The 22808-nt window shown below is 40.7% G+C and overlaps 1 protein-coding gene across 1 annotated transcript in view; it reads left to right on the forward strand.

The window, feature by feature from the left end:
• Window positions 1-22808, forward strand: part of LOC150078263 (cytosol aminopeptidase-like) — a 223157-nt gene that overhangs the window by 121223 nt on the left and 79126 nt on the right. The window contains exon 10 of the mRNA XM_090385107.1: window positions 21149-21237. Within this exon, the coding sequence (XP_090241233.1) occupies window positions 21149-21237 (89 nt within the window). The remainder of the gene's footprint in view (window positions 1-21148; window positions 21238-22808) is intronic.

Consider the following 22808-nt stretch of genomic DNA (forward strand, 5'->3'; position numbering starts at 1 on the left):
AATCCTTTTGAACATTTTAAGTAAACGTTTTTAGTGAATGAAATGCAGCAACTCACTTTCAATTATAAATAATATTCAGCAGCTCCCCCTTATTTATTTAATGTACATTTTTTTTTTTTTTATGAAAACCTCGAACACGAGAGGTATTAGAACCTTTAGTACTTAGTACCGTGCTTGGGTTGAAGGTTGAGAAGACGAGAGAAGATATTTGTTGACATTAGACTTGAACTTCTGTAGACTATAATTTTCAGGAAAGACATATGAAGGAAGGTTGTTCCAGGAAACGGCAGTTTAATGAATAAACGAGGAAGATAAAAAGTTGGTTCTGTGAGTTTGAAGTTGGACAGTAAATGGAATTTAATGTACATTATTCCAGAGAAAACTTAAGTGGGGAGATTTTACTGTTCTAAAATTTATTCACTTATATTTATTATTATTTTATAATTCTAAATGGGTTTGCTATTATTGAGGACTCCAGATGAGTTTGTTAGTTTATTGAGGGATCCATTTAGCCAGACCTGATATAAAAATAAACAATGTAATTTTGGAACAACAGTGCAATTTACCATGGTTTTGTTGTATTCTGAGATAGGATTGTAGAATTTGAATATGTCAGTACAATGTGTGTAGAATAGACTCATAATAAACGAAGGCAGCTTTTGGTTAAGAAGCATATAGATTATAAGACTATTAGTAAAATAATAAGAGGAGTTTACCTCAATATAGTACGTAGAACACTTCCGTATGATACCCTCCAGAAATTAAAACGGAAAAAACGAAAAAATCGACAACTTACCGGTACATTAGAGTAAAATATAAATAATTAAATAATCAATTTAACACAATTCAAATCAATTTAAAACAATTAAAAATCAAATTAACGCAATTAAAAGAATCTAACGAAAATATTCAAAACGAATTTTCATTCCTGTGATCACGACATACGGTCGAAAAGCGTTGTCGGCTTCAGGAAGGAAAATCGTTTTGAATATTTTCGTTAGATTCTTTTAATTGCGTTAATTTGATTTTTAATTGTTTTAAATTGATTTGAATTGTGTTAAATTGATTATTTAATTATTTATATTTTACTCTAATGTACCGGTAAGTTGTTTTTTTTTTTTTTTTTTGTTTTTTCCGTTTTAATTTCTGGAGGGTATCATACGGAAGTGTTCTACGTACTATATTGAGGTAAACTCCTCTTATTATTTTACTAATATTATTATCAATGTAGAACGTATTGAGTAGTACAGCTCTGATTCATACTATCTAGATTATAAGACTATACAACCACTAGAGATAAGTTGCAAGTGTAATATTGAGTCAGTCTGTTGTGACATAAGATTGGAAAATGAAAATGAAAGTAAGAATATATTATACAGTAAACCCCCGCTATTCACGGGGGTTACGTTCTTGAGAAATGCCGCGAATACTGAGTTATGGCTCCCATAGTAATAAAGGGGTTCCGTTCCAAAATATGAAATATATAAGAAAAACTAGTCTAAAATTTTGTCTATGTATGTATTATATGTACATACATAGACAACAGATGAACTTACAAATTTTGTAGTAGGAAAGAAATGCAAGCGTAAGGCATCGAAATGAAAATAAGAAACAATTTAATATTAAATGTAATATTTATTAGAAATTTGAAATATCTTTCAATCCAGCGCCTTTGCTAGCTAAAAAACTTATCCTGCCAGTACTACGCCAGTTTCACTAAAGTGTTGATAAAGGAGTTTTGCCTTGTCACGAATGATGAGTGAACTTAATGGAATTTTATTTCGAGTTCGGTCTTCTATCCACAGATTTAAAGCCTTTTCCATTTTTTCTAATTTAATATCACGAGTTACAGAGGAAATTTTTGAAGCAATTAGCGCGTTTTCACGGATACTATGGCGGAATTTTTCTTCCGATTTCTTGATTGATCGTACCGTTGACTCATTGATTTTATAATGTTTTGCCACTGAGGAGACACTTTCACCATTAGAAATTTTGTCTAATAACTCAATTTTATTCGCTAATGTCATCACCTTCTTTGATCTTTTCACGTTTCCCTTGTTATTCACATCCATATTTTTGTACGAGTTAGAAAGAATTTGTCCACAATAAAGTCACTTTGTTCCGTTAACACACTTGAAAGTCTGTTTTACCCTTCAAAATGGTAGGTTTATCACTTTTTTAAGCATATCAATTTATAAATTTATCAATTTATTCAATTTATAAGCATATAAATTAAAAGCAAACGAAGAAACCTTCCATGACAAGTGCATAACACATACTGAACAAGGATTAGCGAGAAACATCCACACTCGCGATTTTGTCACCCCTCTCCCCCCACCCACTGAGCGCTTTTTTGACCGGGAAAGATAATTTTAGCCATGCCCATGTTTTTTTATGGCGGAAAATGTTCACGGCGCTTTAAAATTCAAATTTTTTTAGGTTTCATTTTGTATTAAATCAGCGACCGCGAATACAGATACCGCGAATAGCGGTGGTTTACTGTAGTTCAAATACTCTCTTGCTATATTGGTGGACTTTGCTGGAGCTTTCGACCGCCTGTGGTGGCCCAGCGTTCTTCGGAGACTTCAGCACTCAAATGTTTCTAAAAATCTATATAGCAGTTTGAAGTCTTATCTAACCAACAGAAAAGTACGAGTTACTAACAAATATCAGACATTTACCAGATTCATCCACCGGGGATGTCCGCAGGGCTCTGTGCTTGGCCTGTTCCTCTGGTCTATTGTCTTGGACGAGTTCCTGGGCTTGGACCTTGGGGGGGGGGGGGGCTGAGCCCTTGGCCTTTGCGGACGACCTTGTCCTGTTGGTGCGTGCAGACACTAGGTCGACCTTGGAAATTATTGCAAATGCGGCGCTTGTGAAGCTCCAGAACTGGGCAGCCTTGCACAACCTTACCATCTCGGCAGAAAAAACAAAATCCATTCTCCTCAAGGGCAGACTACAAATTAGAAGACCACCTACGATGAAATTAAACTTCACCCCCATCCGACTGTACACAGAGGTTAAATACTTAGGTATTTACATTGACTCAGGTCTTACTTTCCATAACCACCTGAAATATCTAGCCACCAAAATCCGGAAGTATGCGGCCATGATCAGGAGGGTGAGCAGAGCCGACTGGGGCCTGAAGCACAAAGCTCTGACCCTCATATACAAAGCAGTATATGTCCCGATTGTTTGCTATGGTGCCTCCACCTGGTATAGACAAGCTACACTAACAAAAAACAAACAGAAGCTGGATACAATTCAAAGGTTCATGCTGCTATCAATTAGTAGGGCGTGCCGCACTGTTAGCACCCCTGCCTTGCAAGTTCTAACAGGTTGTCAGCCACTCTACCTAGAAGTAGTCAGGCGAGGCCTGTATTACCACCTTAGGAAAGGAACACCAGCTGAAATAGTAAATCTCCAGCTGGATCTTGCAAATGACCCCAAGATAGAGAAGAGGAGAATCACCCAACACCTACAAGCGATATGGCAACAGAGCTGGGAAACCACGCAGAAAGGAGACATCACGAGGCGATTCCTCCCAACTATAAACCATACTCACCCAGAGCCCCCTCCCTGGTTCTCACCTGGTCTGCACATGACGTTTATTATCACTGGACACGGCCCCTTCCGTCAGAAACTCACAGCTATGGGGATTGAAAGAGACCCGCGGTGCCATTGTGGAGAAGAAGAGTCCTGGGGGCATCTCATGTATGAGTGCCCTGCCTATGACAACAGTAGAATCAAGTTTGCTACCGCAATTCAAAGGAATCCACGTAACCAAGAGTCCTCGCTGCTGCTCGATGAAAACACATACAGGGCACTAACTGTGTATGCGCAGGAAATCTTCGCACTGAGGCTAGCCAAAATTGCTGAAATGAGAACAACATTGGATCATGCTGCCCAAGGCCTGAATCAGACTGGCGTGGGTTAGCTCCTTCTCCGCTAGAGGACACTGCCTTGACAACTTACAAATCCTTTAAGGGTAGGAACACTGCTGGTACCATTCTGGTGCGGGACTGCTGGCACTCATCGAGTGCGGGATACTGCTGCAAACCCCTTATAGGGTAGGATCAGCCGACACCATTCTGGTGTGGGATTGGTGGCACTCTGGAGAACTTCTGAGTGCGGGATACAGAGTCCATTGGCCTCTGGTGATCATGCAGGGGCACCTGTCCCCTGCTACTTTAACTCCCACCCCCAGATCCCTATTTTCACCTCACAAAGAGCGGACTGCTCCTTAACTTCAGTCCGTCCTCCTTTCCCTCTTTCTGTTCCTTCTAACTCGTACTCCTGCTCTGTTTTCTTCCCCCCCACACTTTTTTATTTTTTATTATTATTTTTTATTTATTTATTATTATTTTTTTATTATTTATTTTTTATTTTATTATTATATTTATTTTTATTATTATTTTTTTTTTCACTTGACCTTTGTCAGGAAGCTTAGGCAACCCTGGCAAAGGCCAGCCAGAGTATAATGGGCAGCCTGGCTCACCTCCCAGTGGTGGTGGCGGGCAACGTGGGGTCCCACTAGGGGCTCTGCGGCCAAGCAGCCAGAGACACAACAACAAAACATAACACTACTCTGACAGAAACCAGACATTACACTTTTTCTGGCTTTTACAGAGATTCTGTACTTCTTCACAAAGTACCATGGTGCAGATGCGGGAAACCACAGGTGGCGCCTTTCACAAAACACTATGTAGTTCAAATAGAGAGGATCACCTAGTGGGATTTCGACCGTGCGGTCACGTTTCTATGTGCTCTGATTAATAAGTGATTTTAGTGTTGATTAAACATGGATTTACTATTCGCCAAAGATTCGGACTTGAAGAACTAACGATACTGAATCATCAGGTGATTTTATGTGAATTTCTGTCTGGATTTAAAGAATTTATGTGAGTTTTTAAATTCTTACATATGTTAGCGTTGTGCCTGTATGCAATGCGTATGCATAGAGCCAGAGCCAATATGGCCGCCTTCACGATCGTTAATATGGCTGCCGGACACGTTGTTTATTTCACACTCGTGGATTTCAGTTTAAAGTGTTTTTCTCATCAAAAGTATATACAGTGATTCCTCAACTCCAGTGGACTTTCTGTGCAAAGTCCACTGGAGAAACTTTCTGTGCTTTGTTGGGAATTTGGCTGGTTGGAAACGTCACTATTTGTATTCTTTGTGCCAGACCGTATGGTCACCATGTGGCTGACATTTGGGATATAGAGAGGCAACCGACATAACGCGGTCGCCATGCTTCTATCGAGCAACTTGACTGGGGAGGTGACCCAAGCTTAGTAACCTCGGACTGTGACCTAGTCCCAAATTTTCAGCGATCTTCGTACTCTTCATTTTAAGGAACAGTGACCAAAACGGTTCCCCCCCCTCCACTACCGTAGACTTACAATGGTGAAATGTCATCTTTTTCCCGATGCACCAAATAACTTTTTAGTATTACCAGAAACTTCGCCGTCCCTAAAAACCGCAAAGAAAGTGACCCTGCTCTCCTAGGAGTATTTCTGTACCGAGCTGTTTTCTCCCCCCCCACAATCTATATGGGGGCACAAACCAAACTTCAATGGCTTACTGCAAGCCAACTAATATACCCACAAACTTGTGGCTGACATCATCCGCCGGCAAAATCCAAGCCCTAATAAACACTATCAACAAAATCCCGCTAATTCGGACGACCCCGTTAATCCGAATTTTGTAGACATGGACGGGGAAACAGACAAAATGAAGGACACACAGCAACCTAATCAATGCGACTACATCCAGATAACCACAGAGCAATCAGAGGACTTGGAGGACACTCACCCGGGGGCCCTCTCAACCAAACGGAAGAATGTCAAACGAATGGCACCAAAATCAGAACAACGTGAAACGCGGTCTCAGACTGAAGCGAGAGACCAATTACACAACACAACCTCACAGAGGGACCAGAACGACGAAAAGCAACAGAACTCACTACTTGACCCTGCTCTCCCAGAGGGTACTGTCTACCAGAAGTCTCTCTTCCTAAAGATGGCCCTCGAAAACTTATTCAAGGACCACTCAAACAGAGTATCCACAGGCCTTAGGGCCCAAATAGTTACGATCTTCCATAAAATGGAAACAATACTCCTAGACACTCATGTCGAATGTGAAAGAGCGACCTCGCGACTACAAGCATACATGGAATGTGGGGCAAACCAAATGCCACAGTGTGCCTCCACATACGCTCAAGCGCTGAGGACCAGAATCCAGGAACCACCAGAGACGACACTCCAATCGGCATCCAGACGGAAGACACTACTCCCAAGGCCGAATTTGGTCATCCTCAGACCAACTTCCACAGAGGAGCACACATCCAGCGAAGCAGTCAAAACCACAGTAATGACAAAACTAGCAGAGGATCTCAAAGCACAAAAATTAAATCAGTACGGAAAACGCGCAACACAGGCATAATAATCGAAACGCATACGCAGGAAGATGCCCAAAAAATAATAGCCAATCTGAGAATACAAACTCTTGGCCTGGAGGCTGCGCCCCCCCCAAAAAAAGAGGGCCTAGTATAATTATATTCAACACGGACAAAGACCTCACACCAACAGCTCTTCGAGAAGAACTGTATATGAGAAACCTCCAGCAAGAACACCCGGAGTTAGATCCAGCATCACTTATAAATCCGAGGTATCAAATCAAATCCCGAATAGGTAGCGCCACAAACTGGGTGGTTGGGCTTTCGCCTGCAGCCTGGAATACTATAAACAAACACAACAGAGTGTTCATAAACTGGGGCAGTCATCGCTACAATGAACATGTGACAGTCCCCAAATGCTTCCGGTGTGGCCGCTTCGGACACACCACCCACACATGCGCCCAAACGCAACCAACATGTGGGCACTGTGCTGAAGTAGGACACGAATTTAAGACATGCCCTAAAAGAGAGGATCCACCAACATGTGCAAACTGCAAGGCGCACAAAATCCAGGCAGACCATTCAATCCGTGACAACAAGTGCCCTGTATACATAAAGGCCAAGGGAGTATACCAAACAAGACTCGACTATGGAAGCATGCCCTAAACAGTATAACCAACTAAAAGTTCAGTTCACACAGCTCAACGCGCAAAGGTCTAGGGCGGTTGCCGCCTAGTTGGTAAAAAAGGCCAACAAAGAAAATGTCTACATTATGCTCGTGCAAGAGCCGTATACACACAGCAAAAAGGTCAGGGGATACCCCATGCAATACAAGATTGTGCATACTGATGCTGAAACCCCGTGGGCAGCCATCCTAGTTAGAAATCTGGATTACACAGTGACTAAACTATCAAACTACTGCCTCCCCTGGGCTGCGTGTGCCCACATAGTCACCGCACTAGGGGAATTTTATGCTGTCTCAATATACAGTCGACCGGGGGAAGATATCCTCCCAACAATTAACTACCTACAGACCATGCACACAGAATTTCCGAACGCCAAAATAATTGTAGGCGCAGACGTAAACTGCCGCTCACCGGCATGGTATAGCGAAACCCCAGGACGGAGAGGCGTTGTGAACGGGCAGCATCTGGAAGAGTACCTCACAAACAGTTGCTATAATATACTTAACCAGCCAAACAACCTCCCAACATTCTCCAGTACTATGTGGGAGACAACAATTGATGTCACCCTTGCCACAAGATCCGTCACTGATCACATCACAGCCTGGACAGTAACGGAAAACTGGACAACATCGGACCACAGAGCAATAACATTCCAACTAAACCAAACAATAGCCAGAAGCACAACTCCCAGACAAATACAGCACAGATACGCCATAGGAAAAGCAGACTGGCCCAAATTCCAACAAACCATACAGGTGGCCGCCCACACATTCAATACAGAAGAGACAACCCCAGACCAACACCAGCAAAACTGGTGAGACTTATCACAGAAGCGGCAGACAAATCTATCAAAAGAAAGAAACCATCTCCGGGGGGCGGTACCCTGGTGGAACCCTGAGCTTCAGCAACTAAGGCAGGTAGTAAACACCTGTCAGAAAAAATTCCAGCGGGCTAGACGTGATTGGCCTACTGCAGAAGTAGAGGCACTCCGGGAACGATACCGCACTGCAAGGAATCAATACACAGCAAAAATCAGAGAAAGAAAACAGCGTACATGGGAGCACCTAGTTTCCACGACAGGAAATGAGAACCCCTGGGGAGTGGTCTATCGGGTGACTACAAATAGGCTTCCCAGAGGCAAGGTACTCCCAGCAATGAGGAAACCGCAAGGGGGGTTCACAAAGACGTGGCACGAAACTGTCAACAATATTTTGGATGCTATGTTTCTGGTCCTGCTACGCCAGAAAAAGTACTGCTCTGCCAACAGAACAGGATATACACAACCCAGCAAATTGAGGAACCTTTCACCAAGATTGAGTTGGAGATCGCGGCGGCCAAGCTGAGAAACAAAACGTCCCCAGCGGAAGATCTCCTAGAGCCAGAGATCATCAAGAAAGCAGTGGACACTATCCCGGAGGAAATACTGAAACTATACAATAAATGCCTCAAAGAAGGCTACTTCCCATGCAGTTGGAGGGTGGCGACGCTCCGGCTAATCTTGAAGAATCCCATGAAGAGGCAGGACCTCCCAGGGTCCTATCGCCCGATAGCACTCCTGACAGTTCTCAGCAAGCTTCTTGAACATCTCCTGCGAAACAGGATAGAGAAGCACTATAGAAACGCAGGCCTAGAGTCACCCAAACAATTTGGATTTCGACAAGGATACTCCACCACCGATGCCCTACGCAGCATCACCAACGCTGCAACAGAAACAGACCGCAAATACTTTCTTGCCATCGCGGTTGACTTTGCCGGGGCGTTTGACACCCTCTGGCGGCCAAGCGTCCTCAGCAGGCTCCGTGAGGCCAAACTCCCAAGTAATCTATACAATTGCATCAGCAGTTACCTATGCGACAGGTCAGTAAAAGTCACTGCTCCTTACTGTACAATAACCAGACGCATCTACAGAGGATGCCCACAGGGCTTCTTCCTGGGCCCACTGCTCTGGAACGTGGTCCTGGACGGATTCCTCAATCTCAACCTCGGAAATGCAACCTCCCATGAATATGCGGATGACCTTGTCCTGACACTGGCAGAAAACTCCAGGGCACAGCTGAAAAACACAGCAAACGGGGGGCTCACCACTCTACAACAATGGGCTGACGAAAATAACCTGAAGATATCATCCACTAAGACAAGCTCCATCCTACAAAGGAGGTTCGGCAGGCAAAGGCGGATTACGAGAAATCTTTGGCAAAAGATGCTAAGAAAAACAGCAAGGATTTCTTTACTTATATAAACTCTAAAAGGAAGGGGCTGAATATGATTGGTCCACTTGACATCGATGGTTCGACTGTTGATGATCCTGCTCAGATAGCAAACAAACTGAATGAGTATTTTGCATCTACATTCACACGTGAGGAATCATTACAGTTTGAAAATGGAAGAAGGTTATCAAATTGTAGCAGTGTGCTTAATGATTTTGTAATAACTGAGAGCAAAGTGGAGGAGAAATTGTTGAAGTTAAACATAAGAAAGGCACCTGGGGCGGATGGGATCTATCCAGTTATATTAAAGGAGGCGGCAAAGCAACTAAGCAAACCCTTAGCCATAATTATGAGAGCATCCTTGGATTCAGGGGAGGTTCCCACTGACTGGAGATGTGCAAATGTATCCCCAATTCACAAAGGAGGTTCGAAGGGTGACACGAATCATTACAGACCAGTTAGTTTAACTTCTGTTCCGGGTAAAATAATGGAGTCACTGGTTAAAGATGCATTGCAGGATCATCTAGACAAGACTGCAGCAATAATTCAGACACAGCATGGGTTTGTTAAGGGAAAGTCTTGTCTGACAAATTTGATTGGTTATTATGATGTGGTCACAAAGGAACTGGATGCAAAAAATAATTTTGATTTTTTGGATTTCAGGAAAGCTTTTGACACTGTTGCGCATGGAAGACTACTGTACAAATTGGAGCAGAATGGTATTAAGGGTAAGTTGCTACAATGGATAAAAGGATGGTTAAGTGGGAGAAGACAGAGGGTGGTAATCAATGGGTGCTGCTCTTCGTGGACTAATGTTATTAGTGGAGTCCCACAGGGTTCGGTGTTGGGTCCACTGTTGTTTTGTATATTTATCAATGATATTGATGAAGGTATATCAGGCTTAATGTCGAAGTTTGCAGATGACACGAAGGTTGGCAGGGTTGTTAATGACAGTAATGGCAGTGTGCTACTGCAACAGGATCTAGATAATTTGGGCAGATGGGCTAAGAAGTGGCAACTGAAGTTTAACCTTGACAAATGCAAAGTACTGCATATGGGTAGAAGTAACCCCAGAGAAACGTACCAACTGTGTGGTACTACACTTAAGGTGGTAGAAAATGAAAAAGACCTGGGAGTAATTGTGCAGTCAGATATGAAGTTTTCTGAGCAATGTAGACAGGCTGCTAGGGCAGGTCATGGGGTTTTGTCAATGATATATAGGAATTTTGCTAGCAGGGAAAAGGAGGTGATTGTCCCTCTGTATAAGGCAATGGTCAGGCCACGCCTTGAGTACTGCGTACAGGTCTGGAGGCCTCATTTTAGGAAGGATGTAGATTTGCTTGAGCGTGTACAGAGAAGAGCAACACGATTGGTGAGGGGAATGAAGGGATCCTCTTACCAAGAGAGGCTTAAGTTCTGCAAATTGCAGTGGCTGGAGACTAGGCACCTGCGCGGTGATCTGATTGAGGTGTATAAGGCCTTGAATGGGTTGAGCACACTGAATTCTGATGGGATCCTCCCATTTGTTCAGAATACGAACCTACGGGGACATAAGTTCAAATTAAGAAAGGATAGATGTAGAATAGATGTGCGGAAATTTGCCTTTAGCCAGCGGGTGGTTAATTGCTGGAACAAACTTCCATCTGTCGTTGTGGAAGTTGATAGGTTAAATAAATTTAAGGAGGAACTGGACAGGCATTTGGAGGGAATGGTGTGATTTTTTTTTTTTTTTTTTTTTTGGCTGATGCTGCATAAGCTCCTACACTTGCTTTCTTGCATCAAGTGCCACTACTACTACTACTTCGGGGAACCCTGGACACCAGGAGACCCCCCCAAATAAAAGTACAAGGAACCACCGTCAAGCTGACCACAGAAATGAAATTTCTGGGGGTTGTCCTTGATAGAAACCTATCCTTCACTCTCCATCTTAACTATCTCAGAAATAAAATCAGAAATTACTCGTCACTATTTGCAAGAATCACCTGCAAGGACTGGGGCATAAAGAAGAAAACCCTTGCTCTTTTTCACAAAACTGTGTTCCTGCCAGTCATCCTCTATGCCTCCGGTGTCTGGTACAAGAAAGCAACCACTGCAACTAATAAAAGAAAACTAGAAACCATACAGAGGTACATCTTACTGACTATCTCTCGAGCTTGCAAAACAGTGAGTACACATGCGTTTCAGGTGCTCACGGGTGCCCTCCCCTTGGACCTGGAAGTGATACGCAGTGGACTCCTCTACAGCCTTTCCAGAGGCATACCGGATACCTGCCTAAATTTCACATTAAATGTAGCCAGCGTACCGAAAATAGAGAAAAGAAGACTAACTGTACATCTTCAGCAAACCTGGCAAACACAGTGGCAAAACTCAACAAAAGGGCAAATAACACGAAAATTCCTCCCAACTGTCTCGGCTGTATACCCAAAATACCCAAGCTGGCTCTCCCCAGGATTGCTGGCCACGTACCTCCTAACTGGCCATGGCGCCATCAGATTCAAACTAATGACCTTTGGACTGAGCAACACTGCCCTCTGTCATTGTGGCTTAGTGGAAACGTGGGAGCATTTAATGTACCACTGCAAGCTTTATGAAGACCTCCAATGCTGACTAATTACAGAATTACATTATGTACCAGAGAATCAAGAGGAACGCTTATTGGAGGAGGAGCACAGCTACAAAGCAAACTTTGCATAAGATCTTTTTCACAGAAGGCATACTCTTCCGCCCCCACAGCCACAATAGCGTTTCTCAGGCTCACAATATATGACTTTGCAAACAACCATATAAGGTGTACGGACAGTCACCATCAAGACAATCCACAAAGGGATTGCATCCCAGGAAGAAACAGCAAAAAAAAAACAAAAATAAACACCAGGACTCGACAAACTTGGATCCAACAAATGGACCCAGGATCCAATAACTAATGACCATGACTCCAGATAGAGACATAAGTACAGACTGGACTAAATACCCACAACTACGGACCTGACTAAGGCACCTGTCCTGCTGCCAAGTGACAACCACAGACAGGAACCTATACACGGATGGGACAACAAGGACCTGACTCAAGCAGACATGCAGCTGCCAGGCCATATGGTGATCTGTGCCGGCTCCCTTGCCGGGCACACTTTCCTCCCTTCCCTGGCAGAGGGGGAGGCGACAGCCTTCTTGTTGCCTCTCCCCTGCCATCCCACATCTTTCTCTCTGGTGGGGCATGGGCATCCCCACTGGCACATGCTGGGGTCATCTACTCTATTGACCCCAGTCTTTCCTAACTATTCCCCCCCCTAGCCTTCAGTCTCCTCCCCTCTCTATCTCTATGCCAGCGCAAGACCCACACCAAAATTCTAGCTTCTCTAAATTATTTCGCCCTCTCCCCGGCCATTAAATTTTCAAATGCAACCCCTTCAAACCGGGAAACATGTATGTGATCAACATACAACGTGTGATTATTTTTTAAAATTTTTTTTTTTTTTAAGGTCCTAGCCACTGAAATCTCAGGAAATTAGGTGGCAGGACCTGCCACAGTAAATTAATTATAATACTGGTGTACCTGGTCTGCCTCCACGGGGCGAAAGTGGGGCAACGTTGGGCCTCAATAGGGGTCCAGCGGCTAAATGACCAGATGAACAACGGTACACGACACTACATATGAACAATATCCATACACTTAAATCTCTGGCATTTCCAGCAAATTGGCACACCCATCACAATGTAAACAACGCGGAGATGGGGGAAACCCCTGGTGCCGTATGACCCTAAATACACTTTACACTTTACACTTTGTAGTTCAAATAACTGTGATGAGTCTAATAAACAACTATACAGACAGATAAAGTGGGCCAGCAAATCAGAATGGAGGATTTTAACCTTTCAGTTATTGACTAGAATTTGTGAGTTTGTAGCTAACTCAGCAGTAGAACATTTCCGAATTTTCTAGATTCTTTTTATATCAACATTAGAGAATTCTCTACCTGATTATCAGCTGTGATTCATAATTTATTAAGAATGTTCATGGAAAAGAAGCTGGGCAGTTGTGATCATAGTGTATTGATATAGGATTTATTCATTCAAGTAACTACTGTCATGAATAAAGGAAAGCATCATTATCTTCATTTTGTTTTCAAAAAAAGAAGATAATGATGGTCTTAGCCATTTTTAAAATTCTTTTTCATTGGGACCAACTGATGTTAAAAAATGCAAATGGCATATATGAAGTATTCAAAGAAGTGGTAATTGAAGCTGCAAAAACTTTTTATACCAAGGGATATTGTTCAAGGTAACCCAAACTGGATTTCAGATGAACTTACAAATTTTGTGGTAGGAAAGAAAAATGCATAGGATGATCATAAATCATCAGTGGATACATAATCTTACAATAAGTATAAATTGATCGGTTTACTCAAGGGATTAGGCAGATTATAAGGTTATCTTTGCTACTTTTCTTTGGTAGATAACACTCTTTGGTTGACCCCAAAGAAAGTAGCAAAAAATTGTTTGCTTATGTTAACATTAGAAGGAAAGGGATTAACCAGATTGATCCACTTTGTAGCAATGGCATAACCAGGGCTGGAGAAACCCAGTCATCATGGTGACTTTTATTTACAGATCAGTCTAGTAGCTGTGAGACTGAGCTGAAAGTTCTTTGTTTTATGGTCACTGAGGTCTGTATCTGACTCAAGATTAGCACAGTTTTTGACAGGTGTGGTATAATGTATTGTATACTAAACTATTAATCAATCTGTTACAGACCAAATCTTATTGGTTGAAGAAATGGGATGATGAATAATAACCCAACCAGTCATATCCATTTTTTGACTAGTAGTATAGGAACTTAAACTAAAGTTACCTGGAGAGCCTTTAATAATTAGTTTCTTATTCAACATTACAGTTGATCGTTTGAGGACAAGAGTTACCGGTGCGAACGTGCCTTTCTGCCGCTCTTGGAACAGAGAAGTTTTTTCTGATTTATTTTCTGCTTTATTAGTTTAAATTGACATATTAATTTATTTTCTAGAGTAGCTTTATATTCCTATTTACGGTACTTAAGTTTAAAGTAACTTAGAGAGAGATTTTGTAGGTATTACTTAGTATCGGAAAGGGTATCAAATCCACATGTTTACCGTTCGTAAATAGCCGCCATTGTTACGGGAAAATTAATCAGTAAAATCTATTAATCTTGTCGAACTTCATTGGCAATTAAATTGTACTTTTAACTATACATATAACCACTTAGGTTACGTAACATAAATAATTAGTAAAAATAAATAATTAATACATAACTTGATACGGAAGTTATATAAAGGGATATCGTAGATAACACTTGTTACTGAAACATAAATATTTCGTAGATAACACTCGTTACTGAAACATAAATATTTCGTAGATAACACTCGTTACTGAAACGTAAATATTTCGTAGATAACACTCGTAGATTTCGTAGATAACACTCATTACTGAAACATAAATATTTTGTAGATAACACTCGTTACTGAAACATAAATATTTCGTAGATAACACTCGTAGATTTCGTAGATAACACTCGTTACTGAAACATAAATATAGCGTTATAACTGTGTTGGGATACAAGTTTAGGATTTAATTTTGTACCGAAATTGAAATTTTATTGAAAGTAAATCGAAAGCATGACTCAAACCAGAGCAGCAAAGCAAAAGGCTCAAGCTAATGGGAATGCTGTGGCTCAGGGGAGAACTGAGGGGGGCAGTTGCCCTCTGAATCACAGCCTTTTAAGATGCACTATTTGTTTGATGTTAGCGGAGCAGTCAGGTATGGGACATGATACTGCCATGGGGGGTGTCTTTGTATGTGCGCGATGCAAGGAGTTTAAGGAAATCAGGCGACAACTCAGCGTTGTTATGGGCCTATATGAGAGCTTGAAGGACAGGGTGGATGCCCATCAAGCTCTCAGCTGCCCACACCAATGCCAGAGCTTGCACTTGGTCATCGCTGTTCCCAAAGGAACTAGTAGTTGTTGGTGACTCTATTGTCAGTGAAACAGGAAACATGCTTTGTAAAAAAGGATAGGTGGAACAGGACCAGGGTATGTCTGCCAGGGGCAAAGGTTGATGACGTTGTAGAGCAGATATCATCTTTTAAGGGCACAAAAGGTGATATAGTTGTACACATTGCCACTAATGATATTAAGAGTAGGAGACCGGCAGAATTACTTAACAAGTACAGGTCACTGATGAAAAAAAGCCGTGAATTAGGGTTGAATTTGAAAGTGTCTGCAATTCTGCCCAGACACGATAGGAGGGAGTATATGATGAGAGCCCTGTCGATCAGTTCGGCTCTGGAAAGATTGTGCAGGGCTCAAGGGGTAGAATTTTTTTCAGCCTGGTCTGTACTTGTTAACAGGAGAGACTGCTTCTACAGGGATGGGATACACTTAAATAGAAAAGGTGCAAGAATGTTTGCTGATGCTATCGAGGCAGTGTTAGGTGGGTCGGAAAACTGCTAGATTGGGGGGATACAAGGACTAATAGATTAACAGTAGCCACTGGCAGAGGAGAAAGTGATTCTTGCACTGCTTCTATTGGAATGAGCAGCAGCCTGGAAAATAAGACGCAGGATATTTCAGAGACTGCTGGGAATCATTGGGGTACAAGTGAACACATGGGTTGTGTTAGGGTGGCTAAGAGGAAGAGCAGGTGCATGTATACTTGCATGTACACCAATGCTAGGAGTTTAGTAAATAAATTTGATGAATTTGAGGTATTGCTCAAAACATCAAAGGCAGATATTGTTGGGATTTCAGAGACGTGGTGTCACACAGATATAAGGAATGCAGAACTGGAATTTGGGGAGTACAATGTCTACAGAAAGGATAGACAGAATAGGAAGGGAAGAGGGGTTATGCTATTAGTTAAGAAACACATAAAATCCAAGGAAGTGAAGCCAGTCGACATCGCTGGACAGTGCAGTGTCGAGTCAGTTTGGTGTGACATAAGCATTGGGAGATCAAAATTGAGAGTAGGAGTGTGCTATAGGCCTAATGACTCTGATGAGTATAATAAGAAACTGTACAAAGAAATAGAGTAGGCCAGTAAATCAGAGAGTCTTATAATGGGGGATTTTTATTTCCCAGATATTGACTGGAATTTGGGGGCTGGTCACTCACACACTAGCAAGGCTTTTGTGGATTTATTGGATGATTGTTTTCTACATCAGCATGTTCGGGAGGCAACTAGAGGGAGTAATACTCTTGATTTGATTATCAGTAGTGATTCTTCATGCATTAAGAATCTGCAGATAAATGAACCACTAGGTGGCAGTGATCACAGTGTTCTGAAGTGGGATTTACTCAAAGAGGTAACCACCATTAGGGTTAAAGGGAAGGGGTATTGCTTTCGTAAAGGCGACTACGATGGACTGAGACAGTATTTAAATTCTATACAGTGGGATCAACTGATGATGTTACCAACAGCAAATTCAAAATGGGAAGCATTCAAAGAACTTATCTTGGAAGCTACTAGACTTTACATACCAACTAAGAAATATTGTTCAAAGTGTAGGCCTAAATGGATGCCAGATGAACTAATGAGGCATACGGCAGAGAAGAAAAATGTATGGGATACATACAAATTAACACGTGACACAGAAGCCTATGATAGATACAAGTTGATCTGTAACCAGGTTACAAAGGAGGTTAGGCAGGCGAAGGCAGATTACGAGAGATCCTTGGCAAGGGATGCGAAGAAAAACAGCAAAGAGTTCTTTACTTATGTAAACTCTAGAAGGAAGGGGATGAATCAGATTGGTCCACTTGATATCGATGGGTCAACTGTTGATGACCCTGCTCAGGTAGCTAACAAACTAAATGAATATTTTGCATCGACATTCAGACACGAGGAGTTATTCAGCGAGGGGAATGCCAGAGGTGTATTCAACTCTAGCAGTAAGCTAGAGAATCTTGTAATAACTGAGAGTAAAGTGGAGGAGAAATTGTTGAAGATAAACACAAGAGAGGCACCTGGGGTGGATGGGATCTATCCAGTTATATTAAAGGAGGCAGCAAAGGAAGTAAGCAAACCCTTAGCCATAATTATGAGAGCTTCCTTGGACTCAAGGGAGGTACCCATGGACTGGAGATGTGCAAATGTGACCCCAATTCACAAGAGAGGATCAAAGGCTGGCACAAGTAATTATAGACCCTTGAGTTTAACTTCTGTTCCCGGAAAATTAATGGAGGCAATGGTTAAAGAAGCACTGCAGGATCATCTAGACAAGACTTCAGTTATAGCTCGGACACAGCATGGTTTTGTTAAGGGGAAGTCTTGCCTGACCAATTTGATTGGATACTATGATGCAGTCACAAAAGAACTGGATGCAGGGAATAACTTTGATATTATATATTTGGATCTTAGAAAGGCTTTTGATACTGTTGCACATGGAAGACTGCTGCACAAATTGGAGCAGTGTGGCATTGGAGGCAAATTGCTGCTATGGATAAGGGGATGGTTGAGTGGCAGAAGACAGAGAGTGGTAATCAATGGACACTGCTCAACGTGGACTAATGTTTTTAGTGGAGTTTCTCAGGGTTCAGTGTTGGGTCCGTTGTTGTTTTCGGTGTTTATGAATGATATTGATGATGGGATATCAAGTTTAATGTCCAAGTTTGCAGATGATACAAAGGTTGCCAGGGTTGTTAAGGACACCACTGATGCTGTGCTGCTGCAACAGGATCTGGAAAGGTTGAACAGATGGGCTGAGAGGTGGCAAATGAAGTTTAACATTGACAAATGTAAAGTACTACATATGGGGAACAGTAACCCCAGAACAATGTATCAACTCTGCGGTACTATACTGACAGTGGTGGAGAATGAAAAGGACCTGGGGGTAATTGTGCAGGCAGATATGAAGTTCTCTGAGCAGTGCAGACGAGCTGCAAGAGTAGCTCATGGTGTCTTGTCAATGATATACAGGAATTTTTCTACCAGGGATAAGGAGGTGATTATTCCCTTGTACAAGGCAATGGTCAGGCCACATCTTGAGTACTGTATACAGGTCTGGAGGCCTCATTTCAAGAAGGATGTAGAGCTGCTGGAACGAGTACAGAGAAGGGCAACAAGATTAGTGAATGGAACAAAGGGGTGCTCTTACGAAGAAAGGCTTAAGTTTTGCGAATTACAGTGTCTGGAGACTAGGCACCAGCGAGGTGATCTGATAGAGGTGTACAAAGCCTTGAATGGTTTGAGCATGCTCAATGCTGATGGGATTCTTCCTCTTGCTCAGAATAATCACCTGAGAGGGCATAAATTCAAATTAAGGAAAGACAGATGTAGGATAGATGTGCGGAAATTTGCCTTTAGCCAGCGAGTGGTTGGTAAGTGGAACAGACTTCTATCCCTTGTCGTGGAAGTTGATAGCCTAAATAAGTTTAAGGCTCAGCTGGACAGGTATTTCGAACGAACAGAGGGGTGAAGTGGAAGTGGTTATTTTTTATTTATTTATTTTACTTTATTTTTTTTTTTTTTGGCTGATGCTGCATAAGTTTGCTTTCTTGCATCAAATGCCTCTACTAATGCTAATGCTAACATTGATACAACAAACTTTATCCTTTTTTTGTTTAGCCAGGGAAAAATAAATAAATATTTTAAGACCTCATTTGTGGAAGCATTCTACTGTTTTTATTATGGACTTTTGTTTTAACAAAATTAAATTTAACAAAACAAAAAAAAAAACAGAATTATGGACTTTTGTTTGCATGTGCAATGTCCATAATTATGCAAGTTATCTGGTAATTTATCTGTTTTGAGGACATTTTCATCTCATTGTCTGACTCCAGGAGGAGAATTTACTGCGTAATGGCTGTTCCAGTATTTCTTTCTTTTTTCTTTTTTTTAATATACAGCCCCTCCTTCCATACCTGGTGACGGTCTTTTTGAAGGTGGTACCTCAGTCTTGACCAAATCTGTTGAGGCCTGGACATAACTTTTAATGATCCTGTGCAGGTTGGCGATGAACTGGATAAATATTTTGCATCGTTTGCACATGCAGTTTTTAGGAACGGGGATACCAGAAGCCTGTCTAATACTGATTGGCAGTTGAATGATTTTATGATAACTGGAATAAGAGAAAGAGAAGTGGTTGCAGAATTGGAAGAGAAATGGTAGCAGCTAAAAGTGAATAAGCCACCTGGGCCTGATTGAATCTATCTATTTATATAAGCTGCAAAAGAAGTATAATCAAACATTTATAATGCTAAGAGCATTCTTGGATTGAGGGAAAGTCTCTATATGTTGGATATGTGCAAATGTGTCTCTTTTTCACAAGTGTGGTTCAAAAGGTGAATTGGATAATTACAGACCTATATATTTGAGTTCTGTGTGCCAGGAAAAATAATGAAGTCAGTAATTAAAGGTGTAAAGAATACAATGCAAAGAATAATTTTTGCGTCACATATTTAATTTCAGTAAAATGTTTGGTCTATTGTTTCATGTGAACAATTATGTAAATTGGAACAATGTAATATTAGGGATATGTTAACTACTGTGGACAAAGGGATGCTTAAGTGACAAGAAACAGAGTAGTTTAAATGACCCCCTGCCCTTCAGTGGACTAATTTTATGAGTGAGATGTTACAAGGTTTGACGTTTGATCCTTTGCTGTTTTTAATATTTGTTAATGATACTGATATGGTATTTCAAGTTTAATATCTAAATTTTTGGATAATTCAAAGGTTGACAGGATGTTTAATGACACTAATCAGAGTATGTCACTTCAGTATTATCTAGGTAAACTGTGCATATGAGCTAAAAAATGACATCTAGATTTAATATTAATAAATGCAAGGTACCAGCAATACCAGAGCAATGTACCACTTGGTTAGCACCATTTGAGAAACTTCTTCAGTTGATGATGTAAATGACCTAGGGGTAATTGTACTGTCTGATATGAAGTTCTGAGTGGTGCAGAGGCTGCTAAATGGCTCGTGGGATATTTTAAGTGATATATATAAACTTTATTAGTAGGGACAGAGAGGTGATTGTCCCATTATAAAGAGAATGGTTTGGCTGCATCGTGAATACAGCATATAGGAGGGACATGGATCTATTTGAAAGGATGCAGAAAAGAACTGTAAGATTAGTTTGGATCACAAAAGGTATTCTTAAAAAAGGACTAGAATTCTGTATTTTTTCATCTGAAAACCATTGAACAATTTAAGGCTTTAAAAAGGTTGAGTAAACGATATACTGAAGGCATCTTTATTCTTTCTTAGACAGCACACATAAGTGACATAATTATAAAAAAAAAAAAAAAAAAAAAATTATATAGAATTGATGTGTAAAACTTTGCCTTCAATCACAGTGTAACTGATTGTTGGAAAAACTTCCAAATAGTGTTATGAAAGTGGGTAGTTTAAATAAATTTAAAGGATGAGACAAATTTTTATTAGTAGGGATAGGCAATATGAAATGGATAAAAAGCTTAATTTTTTTGTTAGCTGATGCTATATAAGTTTGCCTTCTTGTATCATTTTTCTTAGTACTAATAGCAATTCTTGAATGTGATAGCTGTAGAGCAGCTTTAAGTAGTCAAACAAAGCTAATTAAAAAATATGTTAATGTAGATGCTTTAGCTGAATTGAAACAACTACATGGTCTTCATTTTGGTTATTAAGAATAATTTTTAATAACCGAATTATTTTTTTTTGTGATGGTTTTGTGGCAAAGTTTTTTTCTGTAAAAGATGTTTTTGAACATTTACTTGTTTACATTTTATTAATATTTTAGTTTCCTTTTTATTAACTAAATAATATTCAGTTGATAAATGGGAAATATTTTCAACCAAATTATTGTCGTATTTGGGAAGTATTATATTTATAATTGCAGGTCTCATTCCACTCTGTGAGAACATGCCTAGTGGAAAAGCTACAAAACCGGGAGATGTAGTTAAAGCTATGAATGGAAAAACTATACAGGTTTTATTTCAAATTCTCTAATTATTTGTTAAATGTATTTATTATTAGTATTAGTATGGCAAATGATGAAAGAAAGCAAGCTTATAGAGCATAAACAAAAAAAAAAAAAAAACCTAACACATCCTTCCTATATCACCTGCCCATCACCTCTAATACTTTTTTAGCATTTTTTTCTTTAATTTATTCAAACTACCCATCCCTAAAACACCAGGTGAAAGTTTGTTCCAGCAACCAACTGCCAATTGGCTGAAGCCAAATTTCCATACAAATTGATCTATACAACACTAGATGGGAGTTAGTTCCAACTATCAACTACCAGCTGGCTGAAAGCAGATTTCTGCACAACTGCAACCATCTTTGCTCAATTGGAATATGTATCCTTGATGTATGTGTAGTCTGAACAAGAGGAAGGATCCTATCAGCATTGATCTTACTCAAAACCATTTGAAGCCTTAAACACCTTAATCAGATCTCCTCACAGGTCCCTAGTCTCCAGACACTGCAGTTTGCAGAAAAGAAGCCTTTCCTCGTAAGAGTACCCTTTTGTTTCTTTCATCAACCTCATTTCTCTTTTCTGCACCCATGGCAAAATATGCACATTCTTCAAATTAGCTTCCAGACTTGTACTCAAGATGAGGCCTTACCATTGTTTTATTCAGTGACATAATTTCCTCCTTATCCCTGATGGAAAAATTCATGTATATCATTGACAAATTCCCACGAACTGCCTTTGCTACTTATCTGCACTCTTTAGAGAACTTCATATCTGACTGCACAATTACCCCCATATTTTTTAAATTTTCTGCTACCCTGAGTATGATACCAAATAATCATGGTAATGGAGAATGCAATCAGTAATTCAAGATTAACATACCACAGTTAGTACATTAATCTGAGATTACAGCTACCAATATTCATTGCATTGTATTTATCAGTATCAAGATTGCACTTTAGCAAATTCATACTGAGATTGTAGTATAACTACAACTGTATTGCTGTCTAGATGGTCCTCCATTACTTCTTTAGTCAGTGACTATTATTTAGTCTGGAGCAGAAAGTAAAGGAAACAAAGGAGAATTGATATAAAATTACTTATATCATCCCTTTATCCAACTTTGTGAATTGAGGATGCATTTGCATTTCTCCATTCCATTCAGAACTCTTGCCAGAATTCAAGGATAGTCTCATGATTATCTCTAAAGGTTTGCTTATCTCTTTTACTGACTTTCTTAATATAGCATTGGCATTAGTAGAGACATATGATGCAAGAAAGCAAGCTAATGCAGCATCAGCCAAAAAAACACTCCCATTTCACCCCTCCATTTATTCCAAATGCCTGTCCACCTCAGCCTTAAATTTATTTAGGCTATTAACTTCCACAACAAGAGATGGAAGTCTGTTGCACCAATCAACTACCTGCTGGCTAAAGGCAAATTTCTGCACATCTATTCTACAACTGTCTTTCCTCCATTTGAATCTGTGCCCCCTCAGGTTCTTAATCTGAGCAAAAGGAAGAATCCCATCAGCATTCGACTTGCTCAATCCATTCAAGGCCTTATCCACCTCAATCA

The sequence above is a fragment of the Mastigoproctus giganteus genome, chromosome 11 (assembly GCF_048544385.1).
Source record: "Mastigoproctus giganteus isolate SK-2022 chromosome 11, ASM4854438v1, whole genome shotgun sequence".
Taxonomy (NCBI): Eukaryota; Metazoa; Arthropoda; class Arachnida; order Uropygi; family Thelyphonidae; genus Mastigoproctus; species Mastigoproctus giganteus.